Raw genomic sequence first — 25,936 nt, forward strand, 5'->3', positions numbered from 1 at the left:
AGCAACCTCTCCCAGAAAGAAATCCCGGACTGATCGAGGCACCGATATCCAGCAGAGTGATAGGCCCCACGTCACCTGCTTTTTCCCCCTGTGAGCCAGACACTGTGGCCCATGGTCCGTCCGATTAAGCGCCCCCCGCAATTCTTCTCCTGCCTATGCAAATGCCAGGCAATGGGAGGGAAGTACCCCCATCCAAATGCAACGGCAACTCACTCATTTCCCCCATGCACAGAGTATGCATGCAGCATGAAGCCATGGAGGTCGAGGAGAGGGAAAGAGAACACCCGCCAACATCTCATGTGTGGCCGTCAAGGATCGATGGCAATCAATGTGCAGTGACCCGGTGTCCTTCAGGTTTCAATCATTCAAAGGAGAATCCGACTTGTGTGGCGTGCAACAGCGAACTGATCATGGTGCAATCCTGATGGTTTTGACGCTTCTCACGCATGCATTACGTAGGCATGCGAGGTGCATGCGGGCGTATCCTAATTTGTACACGATGATGGTATATCGACCATGAATGTCGTTCGCGATGCTGGTCCACGCCATTGCTGCCTAAACTATAATAAACTGCGTTTGATCATAATTTCAAACCGCGAGTTTCTAACTCCCCTCTACTACTGTACATGCCATGGCAGGCCATGTGATGATGTGCAACGCACAAAAAGGAACGTAAACCAACCAAGAAAACAGTGGAAGCGCCAGTAGAATCGAGGAAGAAAGTCCTGCCACAATTAATTCTCCCCAGCCTAGTTAGCGGCGACGCCCTGGTTAGCAAGCAAGAGGCGAGAATGACGGATGGACGGATGCAATCTGAACTCACTCACTCCAGGCCTATCATTGAGAAAGATGTCACAGGATGAGGCAGCAGCCCTGCCCCACACCGCGCAAAAGAGGCCAGTTTCCGGTCCAGGGGCGCGCTCATGTCCTATGTGGAAAGCAAGAAGGTGGCGAGGGAAAGGCCGGGAGCCAACAAGACCTAGCTAGCTACATGGAATTGGGAGGGTAGCCAGGTTGCAGAAAAAGTCCATACCAGTAGTAGCACTTGATGGCGATCAAGGAAAGTAAGCAGGGATCGGGAAGAAACGAAACCACCAGGCAAGCAGGCACACCAGGCCGGGCCGGCCAACCACACGTCTAGTAAATGAGCACATACGTAGGGAAGGGAAGGGAAGGTGGTTCATATGGTTGGGTGGGTGCATGATGAGTCGTAATATTTGTGCCACAAGCGCATCCATCTCCACCACAATCATTTGTGCAAATACCTAACAATTATCGAGCCATGCATGCATGATCATCATGTGAAATATACTTGTACTAGAACCAAAGCGGGAGGTCCGTACCTGAACGGATGAGTCTATTATATCTATACACGTACGTGCGTACCTAACTGATCTAGAACGCGCCCACCCTCGGTGAACAGAACAGTAGTAGCAGCAAGCAAAAAAGAAACGGAGGATCTGCTGCATGTCTCACCTTTTGTAACGCCTACATGCATGCGTGTGGGCACAAGGGGCCGAGCGAGCGAGGCTGATGTGTGCGTGCGGCTTCTAATATTGCCGGCCCCTTTACACACGCGCGTCCACGCGGCACCCCTAATCATCCATCCATACCAGCAGCACGAGAAAAACCTAAAAGAAAAACCCGACTTTTGAGCAGCAGCGATGGCTGGCTGCTGAGAACGGGATGAAAAATATGCACATCTGTAGGAGGGAACACGCCCAGAGAGAGGGAGGGAGACGGAGGGCGCAGCACGGCACTCTGGTCTGTGGAGTCTGGACCCTCCCGGCGCGAGGGGTCGATCTCCCTGCTGCCTGTGCTGGGCTTGTCAAACATTCGCAAGTGTCGAGTGCGCGTGCGCGTACGCCCGTGTGATGTGGGTTTGCATCGCCTTGTCCCCCCCGGGCGGCTCCACACCTCCCTCCCTCGCTCCTCTTCCTCCTCAAATATTCTCAACCCCTCGGCCTCAACCAATTCATTCCCCTCACTCATTCCTTCCTTCCTCCCCTCCCCTCCCCTCTCCTCTCCTCACCTCTACTACACAGACGCGTGAATACACTTCCGCGGCACCCTGCAAGAACTGCGAGAGGATTCAAGTCGGCGCAGATAGACAAGATAGTTTGCTGGTTCTTGGGTCAAGCTAGCTAGAGACCATTGGCTCTGCCGATTTGTGCGCCACGCCATGTCGCAGGAGGAGGTCCACGACGCCGGCCTGGCGCTGGGCCTGTCCCTGGGCGGCGGGGGCGGAGGCGGAGGCGACGGGCCGTCGTCGGCGCACCGCAGCAGCAACAGCGGCCGGCTGACCCTGTGGGAGGCGGAGCCGTCGCTGACCCTCAGCATGCCGGACGACACCACCATGACCGGCACCGCGTCCGGCGGCGTGTCGTCCATGTCGGTGGGGGGCGCGGTGAAGAGGGAGCGGGCCGACGAGGCGGACCTGGGCGAGATGGTATCGTCCACGGCGGTGGGCGCCGAGGAGGACGACGACGGCAGCACGCGGAAGAAGCTGAGGCTGACCAAGGAGCAGTCCGCCCTCCTGGAGGACCGCTTCAAGGAGCACAGCACCCTCAACCCGGTACGTACGTTCGTACGTACGCATGCGTACTAGTCACGTTCGAATCGATTCACCGCTACTGATAGATGGCCGCGGATACCTAACATGCATCATCTTTCATCTGTTGAGATCTTCTTCTCTATTTATGCATGCGCGTACGCATGCCTCCTCAAATCTGGTTTTTACTTTCTTGATCCATAGTATGAGCTGCTGAATCAAAAATAAAAATGTGTTACTGAACTTTTTTTCCTTTGTGTGTCCTTTTTGGATTTGAGCAGAAGCAGAAAGTGGCTTTAGCCAAGCAATTAAACCTCAGGCCAAGGCAGGTGGAAGTCTGGTTCCAGAACAGAAGAGCCAGGTTAGGAGCCTTGTATTATACACGAGTATATGTCTATATGATATTGGCACCCCAGCTTACGGTCTCCTGCTAGAGCTGACTTGAAACAATTAATCCTTGTATTATACACCTCTTCATCTTTCTCAAAAAAAAAAACACACGGGCAATCATTTTGTGTGTTGCACTCCCATCTCAATTCATTTTGTTTTACGTCCATGCATGCATGAAAAATTAGCGAGACCTCTCCCTAAAATTACGGGTCGTTTCAGTTGTGTTGGTGAACTTTTTGTAAAACTAACGTTGGATCCCGTTCACGTGCATGCAGGACGAAGCTGAAGCAGACGGAGGTGGACTGCGAGTTCCTGAAGCGCTGCTGCGAGACGCTCACCGAGGAGAACCGCCGGCTGCAGCGGGAGCTGCAGGAGCTCCGCACCATCAAGTTCGCCCCGCCGCCACCGCCCAACAACGCCAGCCAACACCCCGGGACGCCGTCCTCCGCCGCGGCCCCGCCGGCGCCGTTCTACATGCAGCTGCCGGCCGCCACGCTGACCATCTGCCCGTCCTGCGAACGCCTGGGCGGAACCGCCGCCACCGCCGCCGGCAAGGTCGACCCCGACAGGCCCAAGGCTGCCACCCACCACTTCTTCAACCCCTTCACCCACTCCGCCGCCTGCTGATCGATCTGCGCTCCGCCGACCGCACGTACGTACATACACGACGCTCATCAACATCGACCTGCACCACCGCCATAGCTAGCTAGCTAGCTACAAGTAAGTAGCAGTGGCTGCCATAGCTAATACCTCACGTCGCAAGTAACATATGATCCTTGCAGCCAGCCAGCTGCAGGACATGGACATGGACACGATCCTCCTACTTTTGCCATTTCTTGGTCTGGGGGTTTAGTCCCGAATCTTGTTCAGTTTAGCTAATCCATCCATCCATCAATCATAGGCGCAATCCATAGACGATAGGTAGTCAAACAGCCACCTGTAGTAGGCAGTAGCTAGTACTCGAAGCGGCCGGCCATTGTATATTCTTGTGCATGCATGTAACCGTGGACCTCTCCTTTTGGTTGGCTTCTCTGCCTTTTTGTGTTCAAAAGCTGATCATCGGAGAGGAGATAATAGACTAAGCCGCCGCTGTGATGAACTAATTCCTAGTCGTGTCAGGCAGTGTTTGGATGATGACATGAGAGAGGCTCTCCCTGTCGGGTGCGTACGTGTGTAATGTGTATACCTTTCTGACTTTTTCTATATGCATATACGTTTCAATGATTGTGCCTGTCGGGCCTTAAACTTTACTTTGCCTCCCTGTTGCTTTCGCCTTTGCTGGTTCATTTAATTGTTAATGGGAAAGCTTAGCCTCTCTTCTGCTCTTGCTTAACCATCTGTTCAGTTATGTTAATTGCACCGTTGTAAGTTGTAACCTCTACCTGGTTAACCAGGCCAATTTTCACACGACCACTCCGATTTGACTAGAAAGAAGCTCGGGGTATTGCCTGGTAATTAGTGACGTGCGGTTTCTGCTTCATCGTCCATCAGAGGTCGTTTTCAGTTAGATCGTTGAGTAATTACCTGGTAACCAGAAAATAAGTCCTAGGACTTTTTTTAGTCCCAACTTATAAGTCCCAAGTCCCTACCTATTTGGTTCCTAAGACTTAACATGGACTAAAAGACCATATTACAACTTTAAGTCCCTATAAGTCCCTCCTTGAAAGTCTTATTTCATAAGTCCCAAATGCCCGCTTTAAATCCCTATAAGTCCCTCCTGTTTGGTTTAGATGGGACTTAAAGGGATTTTTTTAAGTCCCTACATCAATAAGTCCATTGTAACCAAACACCCTCTAAATCATGACTCTTGATCTTCTGCATTGATCACTTTGTGTACGTACGGATTGTGCGAGCGACGGCATTGCAAGACGTGACAGATAAAAGGAGGGCACTCATAAAACTATTTTTTAACGCAGTACAGACGCAAACGCTCGTATATATGCACATACACTCACCTCTATAAACGCACACACGCACACCCTACCACTATGAGCAGAGACTGAGGCAGCATATCATCTTGAGATTTTACGAAGTCATCATAGGCGCCTCACAGTCGACAGGAATGTCTCCTCCCACTGAACGTGCATAGCCGAAAATCCTGAAATAAATCTAGGATAAATGCGAGCACCAGGGCTTGGACCCTGGTGAGCTGGGAATATCACGGTTCACCTAACCATCCAACCACAGGTTGGTTCGCGGCACTCATAAAACGGTTGCCTCAAATCTTCTTTGCTCTTCCATTTCGAAAAAAAAACTTTTATGCTCTCTCACTCGATTTGTCCCAATCAGGTCTGTCGGCCGCCCGACCATCTTCCTCCTCGTATCCCTTCCTTCTCATCCAATCCGCCGCTCGCCACCCGTGTGTCGTCCTCCAATTCAGGCCTAGCTGTCGGCCTCCGCCTCGCTGCCACAACCTACCCGAGTCGCCACTTCCACCGTGCTATCGTCATCCTGTCCATCCCGCTAAACCCATCCCCATTCTTCTCCAGTGTCGGCGGCCACCCCGTATCAGTATTCGAGCCATCGTGCCTCCACCTTGCTTTCCCTCTGCGACGCCACAACCAACTTCATGGTCTCTGGCTCCGGCTCGTTCTTGCTGAGCCCTCGCAGCATGTCACGACATTCTCGTTCCGGCTTGGGCGATGACTTTTCTGTCAATCTCCTATCAAAAATTGGCAGAACAAAATTTTACAATTGAAGGATTAGCAAATCCGCATAAATGGGAGTTCGATCGGCACGTGGTACGGTAGCAAGCCGAGTAAGAGTAGTTCGGCCGATGCAAGGCATATGCAACAACAACCTTCTTATTGATCAGGGACAACGTCCTTCCTACCTCGCTCCACCGGCGAGGCCATGGCTTCTCTCCCCATCCAGCCGTAGCTCCGCTGACCCACGAAGAGGGGTGGCGGCTCTTTGCTTTGGACGTATTTGGGGTTAGATTTAGTGTTGTCCCTACGGAGTTTTAATGGTGGCCGCCGCAACATCCACCAATACATTTTATTCGATCATAGCCACAGGTGGGTGTCACCCAATGATGATGTCGAGGGATCCGTGGTGGCCTTCTTCCGTTGCTCCTCCATCGCGGCAGACTTGGTGCTCATACGTTCTGTGGAAGTTGCCATATCTAGCGGTAGCTTCGATGTTTTGGGGAAGTCGATGGTCCTGGAACAAAATTGCATGTTCGACGGTGGTAATCCCAGTTTTCTGCCTAGACAACATATAGGCAGTTTATGATTTGAGGAGCACAGGGACGATCCCTGACCGACACCAAGGTTTGGATCCCATATGGAAAAAAGAATCTCGTGAGCATTGAGATTTACGGTTATCGTGGTAATCAACAAATACCGAGCGGTTACAGAATGTATTTTTGAATGAATTTTGAATCTGGATAAATTACATTGAAATTCAAAATTTTGGTATATTTTGCTTGATAAAGGTGTTTTCTCGTGGGGCACTTAGATAGGCGGTTGCCGCCAGGTAACCGATTTTTTCTCGAGTGGTAACCAAAATTATGATTGACGCAGCACAACGGGGGAGGATTTGTGGCACGCGGTCCCTCAGGCATGCTTTTATTTTTTACTTCCGATTTTGAAACTTTTATATCTTTTGAACAAAAAGTCTAAATTAAAGTTTTGTTTTCATATTCGTGTTTCTCGTGACGAGAGCTATCAAATAAGATCCATTTTGAATACGTGTTGATGAATTTTGAAAATAAATGTTAAGTTTTAATTCCTGGAACTTAGTACATGCAAACAGTAAAATCATTTTTTTTTCTACAACCAAAAAATCTTGAATTGTATCTATGAAAATCGTAAGTTTCAGATATAAAATTATAGGTTTAAACGACTAAAACTTGAAATATATTATGCCATCGTCCGGGATCCAACTACTTCACAAATCGCGAGACAATCGTGCGGCCGGGTAGGGCTTGGCAGGTGCGTGACCCTCCTTATTTGGGTCACAAAGACTGTGACTCTACCTCTTCGATGGAGTAGCAAGGGCAAAAGACTCCGAGGGTGTTGCTGTAATTTAGCTTTTCATAAGGTTGTTTTCTGCAAAATATTCCTAAACTGCCATCCTCCTCCCCCGATGTCTCTCGAGATTTCCGCAAACCTGTCGTAAACTTGACATATATTTTTTTTGTCTATGATATGTCGAAATTCCAGTGTGTAAATTGGCGTCCTCGTAGTATAACGGCCGTTGATCCATCTCCGTGCCGATTGGACGGGCAAATTTCGGGTGCCTTCGTGTGGCTGCTCTGGCAGTTACGTCATGGCGCGACTAGTCGGCTGTCTGGTATCGGGCTACAGCAACCGTCCGAGGTCATCCATGTCCCGATTCAATGATGGGCCGAATCCGGAACCGCTCTCAGCTGATAGTAACTGCCTGGTGGCCGGTGGGGCTGAGGAGTTACTCCAAACCGCGTTTCACCGTGTGAAAAACCAGCAAAATAAAATAGAGGGAAATGAGTAGAAGTGGAGAAATTATGTACCAAGAATCTTCCAGCAGATTGACGTCTCATGTCTTTTCAGGCTAATCAGAAGAAAATGATCAAGCTCGCCATTTTTTTCCGGAAAGTCTAACGCCCACATGTGGGCGTCTGGCAACTCGCCCACACGCATGGATCCTCGTCCAACCAATTCTACACGAATCTTGGCGCGTTCTAGCAGTTTTTGTGTGCCACGTAGGACTAAGCTGATGTGTGGGCATTCATCCGGTCGCCCACACGTTTTTTTTCATCACACGGGGGCTGGTGTGTGAGCGTTTAACAATTCGCCCACACACCAATTTCACGCACGCAGAGGGGGCTGGTGTGTGGGCGTTTATCACTTCGCCCACACGCCCGTCTCCTAGCCCACACCCAAAGCTGGCAATTGCCATGTGTTTCTGCAGGTACATGGCAACTGCCTCTAGCTTTGCTTGTAAGTAGATGGCAACTCTTTTTATCCGAGTTGTCATGTGTTTTTGCTTGGTACATGGCAACTGCCCTAGCGTGCACGTAAGAAGATGGCAACTCTTTCTTTTTACATGGCAACAGCCCTAGCGTGCTTGTGAGCACATGGCAACTCTCTCTTTTACCCGAACATGTTTTTTTGCCATGCCTTTTTGTAGTGCTACATGGCAACTGCCTAGTGTTTAGTGGGTGGCAACTCCCAAAGTTTTGAAATCATGGCAACTGCAGTAGACCAGACCATACATGGCAACTGTAATTGAGCAACCATGGCAACTGTAGTTGTCCGACATGGCAACCGAAGTTCAGCGACATGGCAACTGCAGTTAAGCAAACATGGACGAGGGTCTGAACCATGGCAACTGCGGGACGCGCGGTGACTGTACGCGGGGCGTGCGGGACCACGAGGTACGAGGCCTAACGTACGGGGCGTGTGAGCGTTATCTATTTCGCCCACACGCACGCGTGTGAGAGGGATCGGGAGAAAAAAAAGAGGTGTGTGAGCATTACTTTTTTTGCCCACACGTGAATGTGTGGGCTGTTCCTCTATACACCACACAAAATGTGTGGGCAAATCCCCTAACGTCCACACGTGTGGCACTTATCGGCGTCTTTTAAAAAAAAATTGTACGCTGTTAAATCATGGGAGGCGACAAAACTTTGTGTCCGGTGCCAATGGTACGGCTTCGCTGTTAAATGGATCGATGCTTCTAGTCCGAAACATTCATTTGTCCTTGTAGGGTTTCTATACGGAGTAACATATGTCATCGCTTGACAGTCAAAACACGATGGGGAAAGGCATGGTGTAAACTATACTCGCAAAAAAAAGGCATGGAGTAAATAAAATATACGGGCGATCGACAGCGTGAGTATCCAAGCTAGATAGCCCACCCATCCGTCCTAAAATATGCAGACGGTACACGTCGCACCTCCCGCCTCACGGCTCACGCGCCTACCTTGGACTGGCTCACTAGCAAATGCACAGCACGTCCGTCCGGACGGGAAGCCGGCCGGTTCCCCGTGACCGAACGAAACGGAACGGGAATCCACGGGGAGCAGTAATAATCTAATAATCCGACGAGTTAACGCCGGTCACACGGAGCGCGTGCCACCGCCGTGCCGAGCCGAGCCGAGAGGGGAGTTCAATGTGGCGCCCCCCACGCCGTGATGCGTCGCGCGCCTCGCCGCGCTCCGCATGGCGCCGGGATCCCTGCCGGGCATTAAAAACAACTGTCGTTTCAAACCTCTCGACCTTGCCTTCCCTGACTGATCATCAGTCAGTATGCGTGTCCATGTGATCTCGGGCTCGCCGGGTGTGCACGTACGGCGCCCACGGATGGGCACGCGCGCGCCGCCGGATCGGTTGGCGGGTCCGTGCAGGTCGGTTGCCCGGGCGTTAAGCTGGCGCCACAGCTTGGGTGCCAGACGCAATTATTGAAAGAATGTTCGTCCTGTCCGTAGTAGGTTGGCATCCCTGCGTCGTCTGCTTCCTTGGCCAGTGCACGACGCAGCGCCGATGCTCCCTCCCTGCATGCGACGACTGCTGCTCTGGATCTGCACGTACGGCGACGCCAACCCATTCATGAACGGGATTCTCGTATCTCGGTTCTTCTCATCACGGCAGGGCAGACTGACAGGCAGGGCACGCAGTACTGAACAGATCTGATCTTGGATGATAGTAGTATCTTATGGAGCGGTGGTACTACTAGCAGATAATAACGGGCGGATGTGGATATTATTGGCGAGCGCCCGCGCCCGCGTGCGGCGCGTTGGTGGAGCGAGATCGAGGGACCGTCCATGTTCTATCCGAGCCATGGCGGTGGTACTAGGCTGTCTCTCTTCATCATCATTCGGGTGGATTTGGCTGTGGATATGGCGATGCAGCCCACATGACGTGCCGGCCCGGGCGCCCGGGTAACAAGCAAGCCCTCCCTCGGACAATCATTGGCCGCAGCGGGTCATGCGTCTCACTCTCACCTCCCTCAGTTAGCCAACTGTGGAGCAACTGCAGGCCGACGCCACTCGCCGTAATTAACTTTTTGCTGCAAAAAACGTTTCAATCATGCACTTCTTCCACCGTTTCCCTGATAAAAACAAAAGCACTGCTGCAAATGTCCACTCCATGTTGAAGTATTACTAGCTAGTACTAGCATTTTCATGGCGATTTTTGGTGCGGAATCCGTGTCAACAGTGACGAGGCATGGCCCCCTGGGCCGGGCAAAGATATGGTTCGTATGGCCCCGTCGTCCCCTGCCGACTATTCGTGCCTATCCTGTACACATGCAGCAGCAGCAGCGATCGATTTATTCTGGCCGGGCGTACAATCAAATCCCGCGTCTAGGTACGTACCGATCCGATCCCGTCCGTCGAGCTTGACATGAGCGGCACTGTGCCGGCCGGCCAAAGATTGTCTCCAAGTGAGCTGAACTGGCCCGTCACGTACTGCACCGTCGAGTCATCGCTGATTCTGATTTGAGGGTGCAAACGGGCGGTTTGCAGCAGACGAATGGAGATCTAGCCGCGGATTTCCGTCGCGCCTCTACACATTATCGCGTTGCTGCTTTTTGCCCGCACATCACATCGGACGAGATATGGGGGATATATGCGGAGCCCGGCCGGAGGAGGTCGATCGAATCTGGCTGACGATCGACCGTGTCCTCCTTAACCTGCCGACGGCCCGCTTTCCACGAACAAAATGGGCCTGCCTGCGTGCTTTTCAAGTGTGTGAAGAACAGATGGTGAGGATTTCTTCTTCTTTCTTTCGGAAGATAAGGGAGAAGTATTTTCGAAATGCACGATGCATCCGAGGGGCGACAGCGCACGGCGCAACGGGGACGGACGGATCCGGTGCTAATTGCTGTGTGTGGCAACAACGGGTACATGTGCAGTACGACCGTGCCCCACCATTGTTTCTGAGTCCGACGTAGCGACGGGGTCCGTCTTATCACGGACAGATCACTAACGCATACGATCCCGTCTGTTCGCTATCCCGCGGCCAAGCACGTGGGATAAGAAAGGGCATCCCCAGACCGATCCTGCCAGGGACAGCCATATTATGGATCGGAAATTCCCAGCGGGGCCGAGATAAGTCAAAAAGATTGTGCGTGTGCACGTACATACGTCGGGTACATATGGAGATGGGGGAATATCAGGTGATATCGTGGTACGGACTATTGGAAGCCGTTAGATGCCAGGAGCTCTTGAACATTTTGCTAAAAAGTCGTCCAAGAGTCTTAAAGTTGCGCGCAGGTAAAACAGCTCTTTAGATGCCATCGGATCTAAGATCCAACGGTCCGGAAACCCGTATCACTGTAGCATATGATGACTGGTATCACCTGAAACTTTCGATGGAGATGGAGGCAGCTCTCAGCGATGGACGGCCCTTTGGTCCAGTGGCAAGAAGGAGATTACTCGTTTATCTCAATTCGGGTTTAGTTCATTGTATTGACGTGGTGTGTCGTGTTCAGCGTGTGTCGGTGTATGGCGGGCTCTGTGGAAAGTGCGTAGCATGTGCCGGTGTGAGTATTTAGACTTGTCAAATCCGGCCGTTTAAATGTCCGTGAAAGTGTCCGGACGCGACCCTTGACAACACCGGGTGGCCCCTTAAAAGTCCTGTCGGATAACCATACTCCTCATATAAAAAAAAAACCTAAATCTATACAAATTCATTCACATCGATTATATGTAGCACAATTTAATCAACAATGCAACAAAGCAAAATAAAAAATCAACAATTCAAACATGTCAAATAAAATTTAAGGGTCGCGTCTGACCAACATGATGAATCACTCACCGGTCATACTCAGGACTGTGCCCGCTACCGCAACAGCCGCTCTCGCCCTCTCGTACTCCCTACGCAAGTTGATCTTCTTCTTCCTCGCCTCAAGCCACTTCTTGTCTTTCAGATCCAAGAGGTTTGCCTCCTTCAACATTATCCTCGGATCCTCCATGTCTCGAGCAAGTTGTAAGATTCAGTGACGGAGCTCGATCGAGTAGCCTAATGCGAACGAGAGGTCCTCCCCAACGCTTTAGTGTGAGAGCTATACACCGCTCGTACTGATTTCTATTAGGCTTAGCAACAGCGCGACGATTTTGGTACAGCCCAATAGCCACGCAAGTTTTTTTCCCTGTGGGTTTTGTAATCGGTTTTGCACTAATTTTTTAATATATGTTCAACATTTTTAAATACATGATACATTTTTTAATACTTGTTTTGAACATTTTTCAAATACATGTTAAAAAAATTCACATACATGATGAAACATATTTTTTGTATGATATGAATCAATTTTCAAACTATGTGAATATGTTTATACATTGGGTAAATTTCTTTTTACAAATGTCACAAACATTTTGTTTGAAATGCGTAAATAATTTTTGAAATGTTACGTACATTTTTCTAATGCTACCAAATATATATATTGAATTACAGAAACGTTTCTTTTAACACTGTATAACATTTTCTGCAAAATTCCATGTATATTTTTAAAATATCACATAAATTCTATTTAATGGTACACACATTTTTCAAAAGTTGACCGAACATTTTTTTTTCCACTGCATTTACATTCTCTAATGTGCGATGAACACTTTTAAAAACTTAACTACTCCCTACGATCCATATTACTTGTGGATCGGAGCGAGTAATTTACTTATTTCATAATATTAATATATATAGTATTTGTCCAAAAGTTCTCTTTTTACCAATTAAAAAAATGCAAAAAAACATGCGCGACGTTGGCTTGATGTCTTGTTTACTTGTCTAGGAGGTTACTGGGCCGAATCACAACCGGCTCACTGCATACGAATCACTATCAGTGATACATAGACGCGCCCGGGCTTTAGGCGCTGCCTGCTGCTATAGCACCCATGCGCGTGCTTGTATGGGGCGGCCCAGTAGATCAACATGTAGCAAAACTATTCAAGATTACTTAAGAAATGTTTGTGTCATCAGAAAATTTAAGAAAAGTTCAACAACATTTAAAAAAATGTTCATTCTCTATAAAAATATTCATCGTGTATTTAAAATGGTTAACGTGTTTTTTAAAATGCAATCTGTATCAAAATCTTTTCATGTATTAAAAGTAAACAATCCTAAATATTTTTTTGTTAAACAATTGTATACCTATTTTAATATGAAACAAAAACTAGACTAATAGAAAAAGGAAATGGAAAAAGAAAAGAAAAAAGAATAGAAAAGTACTAATATAAAATCAAAAAAGGAAATAGAACATAAAATAAAAATAGAAACACAAAAACCTAAAATATGAAAAACAATCTTAACATGAACGAAAAAATAAAATGAAACGAAACAAACAAAAAGAAAACCTTAAGAAAATGGTAAACCGGAAGAAAAAATGTACCATAGAAAAAGCGCTTGAAAACCACCTAGGGAACGAGCAAAGCCCACTTCAAAACCGCAAAGCTAGAAAGAAAAAAGTTGTTTTTCCCACACCATGCTTCTCCTATTGATATATGTCGCAAGAAGCGAGATATGGCTTTTGCGGCTGACAAGAGCATGTGTGCGCCGCAAAAAAATTATAAGCAATGGAATACTCTCTACGGGAGCATGTGGATCGACCCATTCAGCCGTTCTTTTTCGGGTAAGATATATCACTTCCTGGTTCGACCTATAAGAGACTAAGGTTTGTTTAGTTTACAATTCAGCAAATCAAAGACTCGGGTCTCGCAAAAAAAAAGAACAATCAAAGACTACGTTAGTAACTCATTGCATCTATATTTCTCATATTGCAAGATATATAGTTGGGTCATGTACAGAGCGCGTGCCCTGACCTGAGCTGGCCTGGTACTAGAGGGCAGGGCGCGCGTATTTTTCATTTCTTTTTCAGTGCATTTTTTTGTTTACTGTAAGTTGTGTTTTTTCTTTGTTTAGTTTTTTTTTCCTTTTTTGTTCCGTCTTTTTATCTTTTTATTTCTTCATATTCTATTTTGAGAATCATGTTTTCTTTGGGTTTTCTTAGTTTGCACATTACTATACCGTGAATATTTTTTTAAGTACGCACTTAACATATTTTAGTATACGGCAAACATTTTTCCAATGGACACAATTTTTTTTCAATATAAAATGAACATTCTTGTAATATGCGTTGAATATTTTAAATATGATTAATTTTTTAGTCATATGATGAACTTTTCTTAATACACACTGAATATTTTTGTAATATATGGTAAACTTTATTTTAATGTACACTCAACTTCTTTTGAAATACATACAGAATTTTTTTTCTATTTTTTTATTTTAAATATTTTTTAAATATTTAGCTCCTAAAAACAACCGCTATTCTTTTCTGAAAAAGTGTTTAAAAAACCGAAGAGTAGAAAAAAATCATACAGTGGGCTGGCCCATTCGCCATTGCTTTAGGCGAAGCATCCCCTATTTGATGCTCATGGGCCTCCAATAGGAGGTCTCGTGACGACATCACATTTTTTTATTTTAGAACTAACTGATGACTGAAGAGCATCAAGTATCATCTATGGAACTAAGGACAGACTGAACATTTGACCGAGTTATGATGCACGCAATACACGGGCTGACTTTTGAGAGGGGTTATATAGGCGGCCATTGGATCTGAAAATAGTGTAGATGGGTTCAGCCCATGGACAAATGCTAACTGCTTGCAAAAGAAAAAGAACTTTTTGACAGGAAACTATTTTTGTACAAAGAGAGGAACTTTGTTGGCGAATCACAAAGAGAGGAACTAATGGCAAAAGAAAAGTAAAAAAAAACTGGGGTGGAGGAAGGCTACCATAAGCAATATCAAGAAGGTGGACAAGTCTCTCAAGAGCAAAGGCAAAAAGAGTGGCACTATAGAAAAGATGTTCGCGGTTGCTTAATGGATGTTTCTCAATCTCTTGGACTGTCCTAGTGGTTTGACTTGTCTCCATGGGTTTAGTGGTTGTTGCCTTCTTTGCCTGAGGTGTTCATGATGAGTTTGGGGGATTATAGTTGTTGCGTGGTTGTCGGCCCTGGGTTTATTTTCCGCCCCTTCCCTCGCTGGCAAAAAAAATAAGGTTCGCGGTTTGTATTGATTTTTGTCTTATTTTTGTTAATTAACTAAAAAAACGCATCTTCTTAATTAATCGATGAATAAATCTTTTGCTCCGTTCCAAAAAAGACGACTATCTATCGAGGAACTGAAGCTACTGTACCGCTTTCTAGTAGATCTGAACTTAATTCATTGGAGATCTTCCTTGAATCTGCTTCTGCATGCATACAAACTTGGTTGCAAACCATTGCAGATGAAAGCATTCCTGGTATTCAAATAGCCCAAGCCTCGAGTACGATAAGCTCCATAAAGAAAGGCCTATGAAGACCACAATGAACGGAGGCCATGCATTTCAAATGCTAGTCCCGACCAGTAGCAGGCCTGAAGGGATAAGGATATTGCCAATAGGCCATGGTAAATTTGCAAGGACCCTAATATTGGGGGATCAATCGCCAGGGAGGGACCGATTCGTTTGCCACATGGATCGATAACGACCATTTCCTATTCGGCGCACACCCTCCTCCACGCTGGCCCTGTTGGAGATATGCCCTAGAGGCTATCATGTATGATGATATTTCCTATGTGTTTATGAATAAAGATAGTCCTTGGATGTAATCAATGATACTTGTTGGCAAGTATGTGACTTGTCTGTGAGATCTTGTGTTGTATGATACATCCTAAATTGTCCCTAGTCGCAAGTGAAATGTGGGCACACGTCGGACTAGACTAGCATATGACACGGTGGATGGCTTGGTCTCACTAGCCATGGAGCATTGGATGCTAACCGGATAATATGGACTCGGAAGGATCTGGACGGATTTGACGTAGTCGGATCCGAGTCGAGATAAGGTCCGAGTCGGACAGACCCAATATGAGACGCAGCGATATGTCATCTGTGAGTCTCTAGTACAACATACGTTCTATGTCCTAAGACCTGAGCTGGCGCATGTACTCGGGATGGTGAAGGACCTGCTTTGGGCCGACCAAACGCTACTCGGTGACTGGGTAGTTACAAAGGTAGGTTTCAGGCTTGTCCAGACCCATGCTGCGAGACATGGTCGAGCAAGATGGGATTTGCCCCTCCGATCAGGAGAGATATACTCTGGGCCCCTCGTGTGATCCGACTAGGAGAAGCATGGCTATGCGACAAGGATTATGAGATAATCCGGATAGTGGTCGGCATCACTGGAACGAGAAAGAGGTCGGGCTAGCACAAGGATGACAGACTCACCTTGATCCCGACAACATTTATCGTGTGGCAAAAGGAATAGAAGTGTGATGTACAGGTTCGCCAACCGGCTTCATAGTGTGCTTGGTGGTCGGCATGCCTTGCTAGAGGCCGCTACCAACCGTGTAGTTTGGAGGTGATCCGAACTGTGACTAGGCCGACTTGAACCTAAGGGGCCGCGCGCTTAAGGGAAGGAACCTATGAGGCCCGGTCCGACTCCACGAGTCAGAAGTGATTCTACTCGGATTCGGATCCAAGCCGAACAAACTTTGGACTTTAGGATCCGTGCGAGGCCCAAGTGTTGAGCCTGCGACGGATGCCTATATAAAGTGGGGGTGCGACACACTTATGAAGTTGATCGCTCCGGCGCTGTCACTAGGGTTTGCATGTGTTGCGAATAGCCACCTCAACTCGTCGCCGACTGTGTGATCGGACCTAGCAGTCCGCCGCACGGTGTTCCTCCTGCACGCGCGGATACCGTTAGAGGCGGTGCACTTGCGCCACTCCGGCGAACCTGTACGCGGGAACCGACGACTGGCTGTTCGAGGGAGATCGGACGAGGAGGAGACAATCCACGCGGACACGCTGCCCCAACTCTTCTTCCGCTGCATGACACTGCGCGTCTAGTGGTAACAAACTGTGATCCATCTCCCGTAGCATGTTCTTGGTTATTCTGTGCGTAGGAAAATTTTAATCTGCAGTCGACGCACCCTACCGTAGAACCCAACAGTGGTATCAGAGCCTCTGCTATAGGATTTGGATTCAAATTGAATGCATATTAGATATGTGGAGGCGACAGATGAGATCTGTTGTCGTTTATGAGATCGGCTATGTGCATGGTTGATGAGATCAACTGCACATGGGGATCGATGAGGCTATGTTTTCTGTCAATCGGGATCGATGAGGTCGTGACACAACCTACCTCTACCGGTCGGTACCCGCCATCGGGGTTAACAGTGAAATGTAAATCCGAATCAGATTCGCGATGATCGATAAGATCGGTCAGATCAGAAAATTCGGCGTGATCGGGACCGCCGTGTGCGTAGCGCCTTGTATTTCGTACACGATCACTCAAACCGGTAGAATGCAATTCTATGCGTAACTTTGTTTTGCAGGTTTGATGTGAATAGTATGGCTCATGTGTATGTGATGCATGTGTGTAAATTATAGATGGCATGCGTGTCATGTTTGTCAGCCGGCAGGAGCCAAAGTGCTGTTATTATATTGTATAACGACATGCGTGTCGACTTGTGACTCTATGTAAAATTCATTACTAGTTGTAGTAGTTGGATAATAGAGATCAGGTTGGTGCCTTGGCATCCCGGCGTGACAAACAAGATGGAGTTCCTAAATGGTCATCGAAGTCGGAACCGACCTGGAAGAACATTCATGAAGGAGACATACTATTTCACAATATATGTTTATTTGTGATTGTTATGCTTCTTGTTTTCTATGCATGTTAGAATGGTAGACAGATCCCTCGTTAATATGAAGCAATTTGCGATTCCCGATGTTGCACCTTCACACGTCAAGTACGTCTAGTAGTGGGCTCATAAAATTGGGGTGCTACCGGGTGTCCTTGAACTGAAGGGTTCGTGTCGGACACAGACATGCACTGCATCAGGTTAACTTGACAAGGCTATCAAAACGGTTTTGGGCCTTGTGGCAAAGAAGGTTGGTAGCAGGGGTATAAGATACCTACCCGACCGACAGGAGTCGTATAGAGATACGATTAGCAAGGAGTTGCTTACCGGATAGGTATGTTGGCTAGCAGTGATGCTAAAGCTCACTAGTCGCATGCGCAAGTCGGATCCTGAATCACTGAGAGTTTGCGGAGGGATGCTGACTTCAGTGGGAGTATTTCTGTTTAGGCTTGAATTACTCTACATAAAACATGCTTAGTGATTGCATATTTTTCTGTTGTAGATCAATGGCACCACCTGCTCAACCCAACTTTGCATTGAAATCAATTCTGGAAAAGGATAAACTGAATGGAACAAACTTTACCACCTGGTGTCGGTGTCAAAACCGGCCGATCTCGGGTAGGGGGTCTCGAACTGTGTGTCTGAGGATCGAAGGTAACAGGAGGCAGGGGACACGATGTTTACCTAGGTTCGGGCCCTCTTAATGGAGGTAATACCCTACTTCCTTCTTGTTTGACTTTGATGAGTATAGGGGGTACAAGAGTCAATCTACCTCGAGATCGTAATGGCTAAACCCTAGATGTCTAGCCTGTATGATTATGATTTGATACATCTCCGTCGTATCTATAATTTTTGATTGTTCAATGCCAATATTCTACAACTTTCATATACTTTTGGCAACTTTTTATACTATTTTTGGGACCAACATATTGATCCAGTGCCCAGTGCCAGTTCCTTTGTTGCATGTTTTTGTTTCGCAGAAAATCCATATCAAACGGACTCCAAACGGGATAAAAACTGACGGAGATTTTTTTGGAATATTTATGATTTTTGGGAAGAAGAATCAACGCGAGACGATGCCCGAGGGGGGCATGAGGCAGCGGTGTAACCCCTCTCTTACCCGCTGTAATCTCTACTTAAACATGGTGCTCAATGCTATATATTATTTCCCAATGATGTATGGCTATCCTATGATGTTTGAGTAGATCCGTTTTGTCCTATGGGTTAATTGATGATCATGATTGGTTTGAGTTGCATGTTTTATTATTGGTGTTGTCCTATGGTGCTCTCCGTGTCGCGCAAGTGTGAGGGATTCCCGTTGTAGGGTGTTGCAATACGTTCATGATTCGCTTATAGTGGGTTGCGTGAGTGACTGAAACACAAACCCGAGTAAGGGGGTTGTTGCGTGTGGGATAAAGAGGACTTGATATGTTAATGCTATGGTTGGGTTTTAACTTAATGATCTTTAGTAGTTGCGGATGCTTTCTAGAGTTCCAATCATAAGTGCATATGATCCAAGAAAAAAAAAGTATGTTAGCTTATGCCTCTCCCTCAAATAAAATTGCAATAATGATTACCGGTCTAGTTATCAATTGCCTAGGGACAAAAAACTTTCTCGTGACAAAAAGCTCTCTACTAAAACTAACTTAGTTGTGTCTTCATCTAAACAGCCCCTACCTTTTATTTACGCACTCTTTATTATCTTGCAAACCTATCCAAAAACACCTACAAAGTACTTCTAGTTTCATACTTGTTCTAGGTAAAGCGAACGTTAAGCGTGCGTAGAGTTGTATCGGTGGTCGATAGAACTTGAGGGAATATTTGTTCTACCTTTAGCTCCTCATTGGGTTTGGCACTCTTACTTATCAAGAGAGGCTACAATTGATCCCCTATACTTGTGGGTTATCATGATTGCCTCTACGAACTAAACCCTTCGGTTTATATAGACACCGGATGGGCCTAGGGTTGTACAAAGTCGGTTTACAGAGAAAGGAAACTACACATCCGAACGCCAAGCTTGCCATCGACGCAAAGGAGAGTCCCATCCGGACACGGGGGAAGGCCTTCTATCTTGTATCTTTGCGGCCCACCAGTCCGACCCATGTCACATAGCCCGGACGCCCGGGGACCCCCTAATCCAGGACTCCCTCAGTAGCCCCTGAACTAGGCTTCAATGACGATGTGTCCGGCTCGCAGATTGTTTCGGCATTGCAAGGAGGGTTCCTCCTCCGAATACTCCAAAGCAGTTGAACAAGAGAACTATATCCGGCTCTGTATAACAGTTACAACCCTGAACCACAAGGGCGAAATACTTAACAAAATAAGTCATGTCCACTGACAGCTTTTTCGGCGAGACGTTACGTCTGGCCTTATCATTATTTTGAACTGTTTTGTGGCCTCCCGCTTCGCGTTTCGAGGCGCGGCCTCTATTGACACGTCTTGTCAAAGCAGAGATCATGCCCCCTTATTGCGGGATTCTCATCAATACGGGTTTGGGTATTCCAACCGTGCCGTTCGCACGACCCTTTGGGAACAGGCAAGTTTTAAGACTTGAGGGGGGCGCTCGATATTCACTGTCTTTATAAGAGGATAAGGACCCATCTTTTTACCCCACGCCTTCTTCTTCCTCAGCCCTTCCGTCCTCGAGCTCCGGTGCCCAAGTTCCAATCTTTCGCACCACCACCAACTTCTCCGGCCATGGCCGGATCCGGTTCTCAAGGCAGGTGGATGGCCTCCTCCGTGACGGAGGAGGACGTCAAGGAGCTCCGGGAGGTGAGGTACTTGACTGCGGAGATCCTGCACAGGCTTCCTGCCCCGGAGCAGATCATCCCCACTCCGGAGCCCGGCGAAAGGGTGGTATTCATCCCCCACTTCCTTCATAGACCAGGGTTTCCCCTTCACCCCTTTGTCTGCGGTCTCATGTTCTATTACGGGTTGGATTTTCACGATCTAGCCCCGAACTCCTTCCTCCACATCTCGGCGTTCATCGTCGTGTGTGAGGCATTCCTCCGCACCCCCCCACACTTCGGCCTGTGGCTTAAGGCCTTCAATGTGAAGCCGAAGGTGGTTGGCGGGCAGCACACGGATTGTGGCGGTGCCATGGTGAGCAAGCTCCCCAACGTTACCTGGCCCAAAGGGGCCTTTGTGGAGACCGTCAAAATATGGCAGCAGGAGTGGTTTTACATCACCGAACCCCGCGGCACCAAGTGGGCGGCCGCTCCTGCATTCAGATCCGGACCCCCGCTGTGGCTTGCATCATGGACCAACAAGGGTCTGGACTGGGGATCATCCGACGAGGTGTTGGTGCTGCAAAAGCGCATCAAAAATATCATAGAACAGGGCACCAGCCTCACGGACGTGATCTAGGTGATGCTCGTCGTCTGAACCCTTCCCTGCCAGCAACGGCCTCTTCGTATGTGGGAGTTCAATACAGAAGGGCCACGACCCTGCATCTATTCTTTGGCACGATGCACAAAGAGATCTGGAAGCTGCTCTTCAAGGCTCAGATGTCGTGGCCGAAGACATCCGAGGACGTCGGCCTTGACTGCAATCATCCGGCCACCCCGGTAAGTGTTCGATTTCCAAACATAGCTTAGTTCATCAATCAAAGGGGTGTATTTGAGGATTCCATCCCCTAAACAGGGCTGGACAAAGAAGGCGGAGCGGATCAGATGTCCAGCTCCACTGCCCGAAAACCTAGCTGATCCTCTACTAATGAGGATGCTGGTCTCGGCGCCATACCAGGCGCCGGTGAAGAAGGACAAGAAGAAGAAGAGCAAGGAGGCCGAAAGCGGACTCGACCATAAAGGTACTTCGGACGGCATGTCCGAAGAGACCAAAGCTTACTCCTCCCGTGAGGGAGATGAAGACGAAGAGGAGGAGGAGGCAGAAAGCAATTCTCCCCCTAAGGGGAGCAGGAAGAAGAGGGCGGCCTCTGTAGACCCAGAGGCGGAGGCGCCCAAGAGGGGGACAATATCCCTCCCGGACGGCTTAGATTCGAATGCCGAAGCCATCCCCGAGTGGCGCCCCAGGCCGAAGCCCCTGGCCGAATCGTAAGTATTCAAAGATACTATGCATATGTCCGACCTTTATTATTGTAATGTAACACATTATATGGTGTAGTCCGGCCCGCGATATCCCCCAACAATCATTATCGGAGGGGAATTCTCTGGAGCCGAGGATGATGGAGAGCAAGACGCCTCCACGAGCCTCCCCGCCAACCGCCCTGGATGACACCAAAGTGTTGTCCCGAAGGGCCTCTCCGGGCTACGGAGAGGTGCGGGAGGCTGCCAAGACGGTGCCAGAGGGTAACGCCTCGGTTGCCAAAAACATGGGGGGGTGCAATCCCCATGGAGATTGACGGTGGGGGCCTTGACCAGTTCGGCCCCCAGCCGAACACCGTTCCGGAAACCCAAGTGGCTCCGGAACCGAATAAGCGACCCCCTTGAAGGGAGGGGGGAGCGCCAACTCCAGCGGCGACCTCCACTAATCCGGAGGCGCCGAACACACTGATGGAGGCACTGCAACGTTCTTGCATCATGGAGGAGCACCGCACCCTAATGGGTGTGGTGGTTGAGAAGGTTCAGTCCGCCAAGAGCGGGCTGAACGAAGCCTTCACTAGCCTGCTAACAGGCTTCGAGGTAGGCGATGTAATATTCTTGGCCGCTTTTCATATGAAAAATATGCCTGTATATAGATAGTAGCCCCTGAGACTCTGTTCAGATTTTGGAAAAAGTCCGGACAGAGGATCGATAATATTCGCAGGAGATAATGTACTTGTCTATTTTGAGAAACATGCTTCACTGGTAGAGGCAACCGCCCAGGCCGCCGAGGTATCCGAGCTCAAGCGGAAGCTGGGACTGGCAGATGAGGATCTTGTCCGCATCAACAAGAGGTTTGATGAGGCGCAAGGTATGCTTCAGAATATCTCGTTCATGCATGTATTAATATGCAGACTCTGAGTCGAAGCTCATGCGCTGCTATGTGTATGATTGCAGTGTTGGGGAACGCAGTAATTTCAAAAAAAATCCTACGATCACACAAGATCTATCTAGGAGATGCATAGCAATGAGAGGGGAGAGTGTGTCCACGTAACCTCGTAGACTGAAAGCAGAAGCGTTTAGTAACGCGGTTGATGTAGTCGAACTTCTTCGCGAGCCAACCGATCCGAGTACCGAACGTACGACACCTCCGCGTTCAGCACACGTTCAGCTCGATGATGTCCCTCGTGCTCTTGATCCAGTTGAGGCCGAGGGAGAGTTCCGTCAGGACGACGGCGTGCTGACGGTGATGATGATGTTACCGGCGCAGGGCTTTGCCTAAGCACTAAGGCGATATGATCGAGGTGTGTAACTGTGGAGGGGGACACCACACACGGCTAAAAGATCAACTTGTGTGTTCTAGGGTGCCCCCTGCCCCCGTATATAAAGGAGGGAGGGGGAGGCCGGCCGGCCTAGCTAGGCACGCCGGGAGAAGGGGAATCCTACTAGGACTCCAAGTTCTAGTAGGTTTCCACCTAAAGGAGAAGGGGGAAGGAAGGGAGAGGGGGGCGCACCCCCAACCCCTTGTCCAATTCGGACTGGGCTTGGGAGGGGCTCCACCTCCTGGCCACTGCCTCTCCTTCCCACTAAGGCCCACTAAGGCCCATCAACTCCTCGGGGGGTTCCGATAACCCCTCCGGCACTCTGTTTTTACCCGAAACTATCCGGAACACTTCCGGTGTCCAAATAACATGGTCCAATATATCAATCTTTATGTCTCAACCATTTCGAGACTCATCGTCACATCCGTGATCTCATCCGGGACTTCGAACAAACTTCGGTCATCAAAACACATAACTCATAATACGAATCGTCATCGAACGTTAAGCGGGCGGACCCTACGGGTTCGAGAACTATGTAGACATGACCAAGACACATCTCTGGTCAATAACCAATAGTGGAACCTGGATGCTCATATTGGCTCCTACATATTCTACGAAGATCTTTATCGGTCAAACCGCATAACAACATACATTGTTCCCTTTGTCATCGGTATGTTACTTGCCCGAGATTCGATCATCGGTATCATCACACCTAGTTCAATCTCGTTACCGGCAAGTCTCTTTACTCGTTCCGTAATACTTCATCCTGCAACTAACTCATTAGTCACATTGCTTGCAAGGCTTATAGTGATGAGCATTACCGAGAGGGCCCAGAGATACCTCTCCGAAACACGGAGTGACAAATCCTAATCTCGATCTATGCCAACCCAACAAATACCTTCGGAGACACTTGTAGAGCATATTTATAATCACCCATTTACGTTGTGACGTTTGATAGCACACAAAGTGTTCCTCCGGTATTCGGGAGTTGCATAATCTCATAGTCCGAGGAACATGTATAAGTCATCAAGTAAGCAGTAGCAATGAAACTATAACGATCATAATGCTAAGCTAACGAATGGGTCTTGTCCATCACATCATTCTTCTAATGATGTGATCACATTCACCAAATGACAACACATGTCTATGGTTAGGAAACATAACCATCTTTGATAAACGAGCTAGTCAAGTAGAGGCATACTAGGGACACTTTGTTTTGTCTATGTATTCACACATGTACTAAGTTTCCGGTTAATACAATTGTTGTATGAATAATAAACATTTATCATGAAATAAGGAAATAAATAATAACTTTATTATTGCCTCTAGGGCATATTTCCTTCAGTCTCCCACTTGCACTAGAGTCAATAATCTAGATTACAAAGTAATGATTCTAACACCCATGGAGTTTTGGTGCTGATCATGTTTTGCTCGTGGAAGAGGCTTAGTCAACGGGTCTGCAACATTCAGATCCGTATGTATCTTTCAAATCTCTATGTCCCCTTCCGACACTTGACGACGTATGGAATTGAAGTGTCTCTTGATGTGCTTGGCTCTCTTGTGAAATCTGGATTCCTTTGCCAAGGAAATTGCACCAGTATTGTCACAAAAGATTGTCATTGGACCTGATGCAATAGGTATGACACCTAGATCGGATATGAACTCCTTCATTCAGACTCCTTCATTTGCTGCTTCCGAAGCAGCTATGTACTCCACTTCACACGTAGATCCCGCCACGACGCTTTGCTTGGAACTGCACCAACTGACAGCTCCACCATTCAATAAAAATACATATCCAGATTGTGACTTAGAGTCATCCGGATCAGTGTCAAAGCTTGCATCAACGTAACCGTTTACGACGTGCTCTTTGTCACCTCCATAAACGAGAAACATATCCTTAGTCATTTTCAGGTATTTCAGGATGTTCTTGACCGCTGTCCAGTGCTCCACTCCAGGATTACTTTGGTACCTCCCTGCTATACTTATAGCAAGGCACACATCAGGTCTGGTACACAGCATTGCATACATGATAGAACCTATGGCCGAAGCATAGGGAATGACTTTCATTTTCTCTCTATCTTCTGCAGTGGTCGGGCATTGAGTCTGACTCAATTTCACACCTTGTAACATAGGCAAGAACCCTTTCTTTGACTGATCCATTTTGAACTTCTTCAAAACTTTATCAAGGTATGTGCTTTGTGAAAGTCCAATTAAGCGTCTTGATCTATCTCTATAGATCTTGATGCCCAATATGTAAGCAGCTTCACCGAGGTCTTTCATAGAAAAACTCTTATTCAAGTATCCTTTATGCTATCCAGAAATTCTATATCATTTCCAATCAACAATATGCCATCCACATATAATATTAGAAATGCTACAGAGCTCCCACTCACTTTCTTGTAAATACAGGCTTCTCCAAAAGTCTGTATAAAACCATATGCTTTGATCACACTATCAAAATGTTTATTCCAACTCCGAGAGGCTTGCACCCGTCCATAAATGGATCGCTGGAGCTTGCACACTTTGTTAGCACCCTTTGGATTGACAAAACCTTCTGGTTGCATCATATACAATTATTCTTCCAGAAATCCATTCAGGAATGCAGTTTTGACGTCCATTTGCCAAATTTCATAATCATAAAATGCGGCAAATGCTAACATGATTCGGACAGACTTAAGCATCGCTACAGGTGAGAAAGTCTCATCGTAGTCAACTCCTTGAACTTGTCGAAAACCTTTTGCAACAAGTCGAGCTTTGTAGACAGTAACATTACCGTCAGCGTCAGTCTTCTTCTTGAAGATCCATTTTTTTTCTATGGCTTGCCGATCATCGGGCAAATCCACCAAAGTCCACACTTTGTTCTCATACATGGATCCCATCTCAGATTTCATGGCCTCAAGACATTTCGCGGAATCTGGGCTCATCATCGCTTCCTCATAGTTCGCAGGTTCACCATGGTCTAGTAACATGACTTCCAGAACAGGATTGCCGTACCACTCTGGTGCGGACCGTACTCTGGAAGA

General features: G+C 47.8%; 1 protein-coding gene across 1 annotated transcript; it reads left to right on the forward strand.

The window, feature by feature from the left end:
- The first annotated feature begins 1,723 nt into the window (after positions 1-1,723).
- LOC109759445 (homeobox-leucine zipper protein HOX19) lies at positions 1,724-4,191 on the forward strand. The gene is made up of 3 exons (XM_020318266.3): positions 1,724-2,575; positions 2,833-2,912; positions 3,217-4,191. Exons 1-3 carry the CDS (start codon positions 2,183-2,185, stop codon positions 3,566-3,568), a joined length of 825 nt encoding a protein of 274 aa, XP_020173855.3. The 5' UTR covers positions 1,724-2,182; the 3' UTR covers positions 3,569-4,191.
- The last annotated feature ends 21,745 nt before the right edge of the window (positions 4,192-25,936 follow it).

The sequence above is a fragment of the Aegilops tauschii genome, chromosome 4, assembly GCF_002575655.3.
Source record: "Aegilops tauschii subsp. strangulata cultivar AL8/78 chromosome 4, Aet v6.0, whole genome shotgun sequence".
Classification (NCBI taxonomy): domain Eukaryota; kingdom Viridiplantae; phylum Streptophyta; class Magnoliopsida; order Poales; family Poaceae; genus Aegilops; species Aegilops tauschii.

Coding starts and splice junctions, on each gene's coding strand:
- LOC109759445 (XM_020318266.3), top strand. CDS start 2,183: ATGTCGCAGGAGGAGGTCCACGACGCCGGCCTGGCGCTGGGCCTGTCC. Junction 2,576..2,832: donor AGCACAGCACCCTCAACCCG/GTACGTACGTTC, acceptor GGATTTGAGCAG/AAGCAGAAAGTGGCTTTAGC. Junction 2,913..3,216: donor TTCCAGAACAGAAGAGCCAG/GTTAGGAGCCTT, acceptor ACGTGCATGCAG/GACGAAGCTGAAGCAGACGG.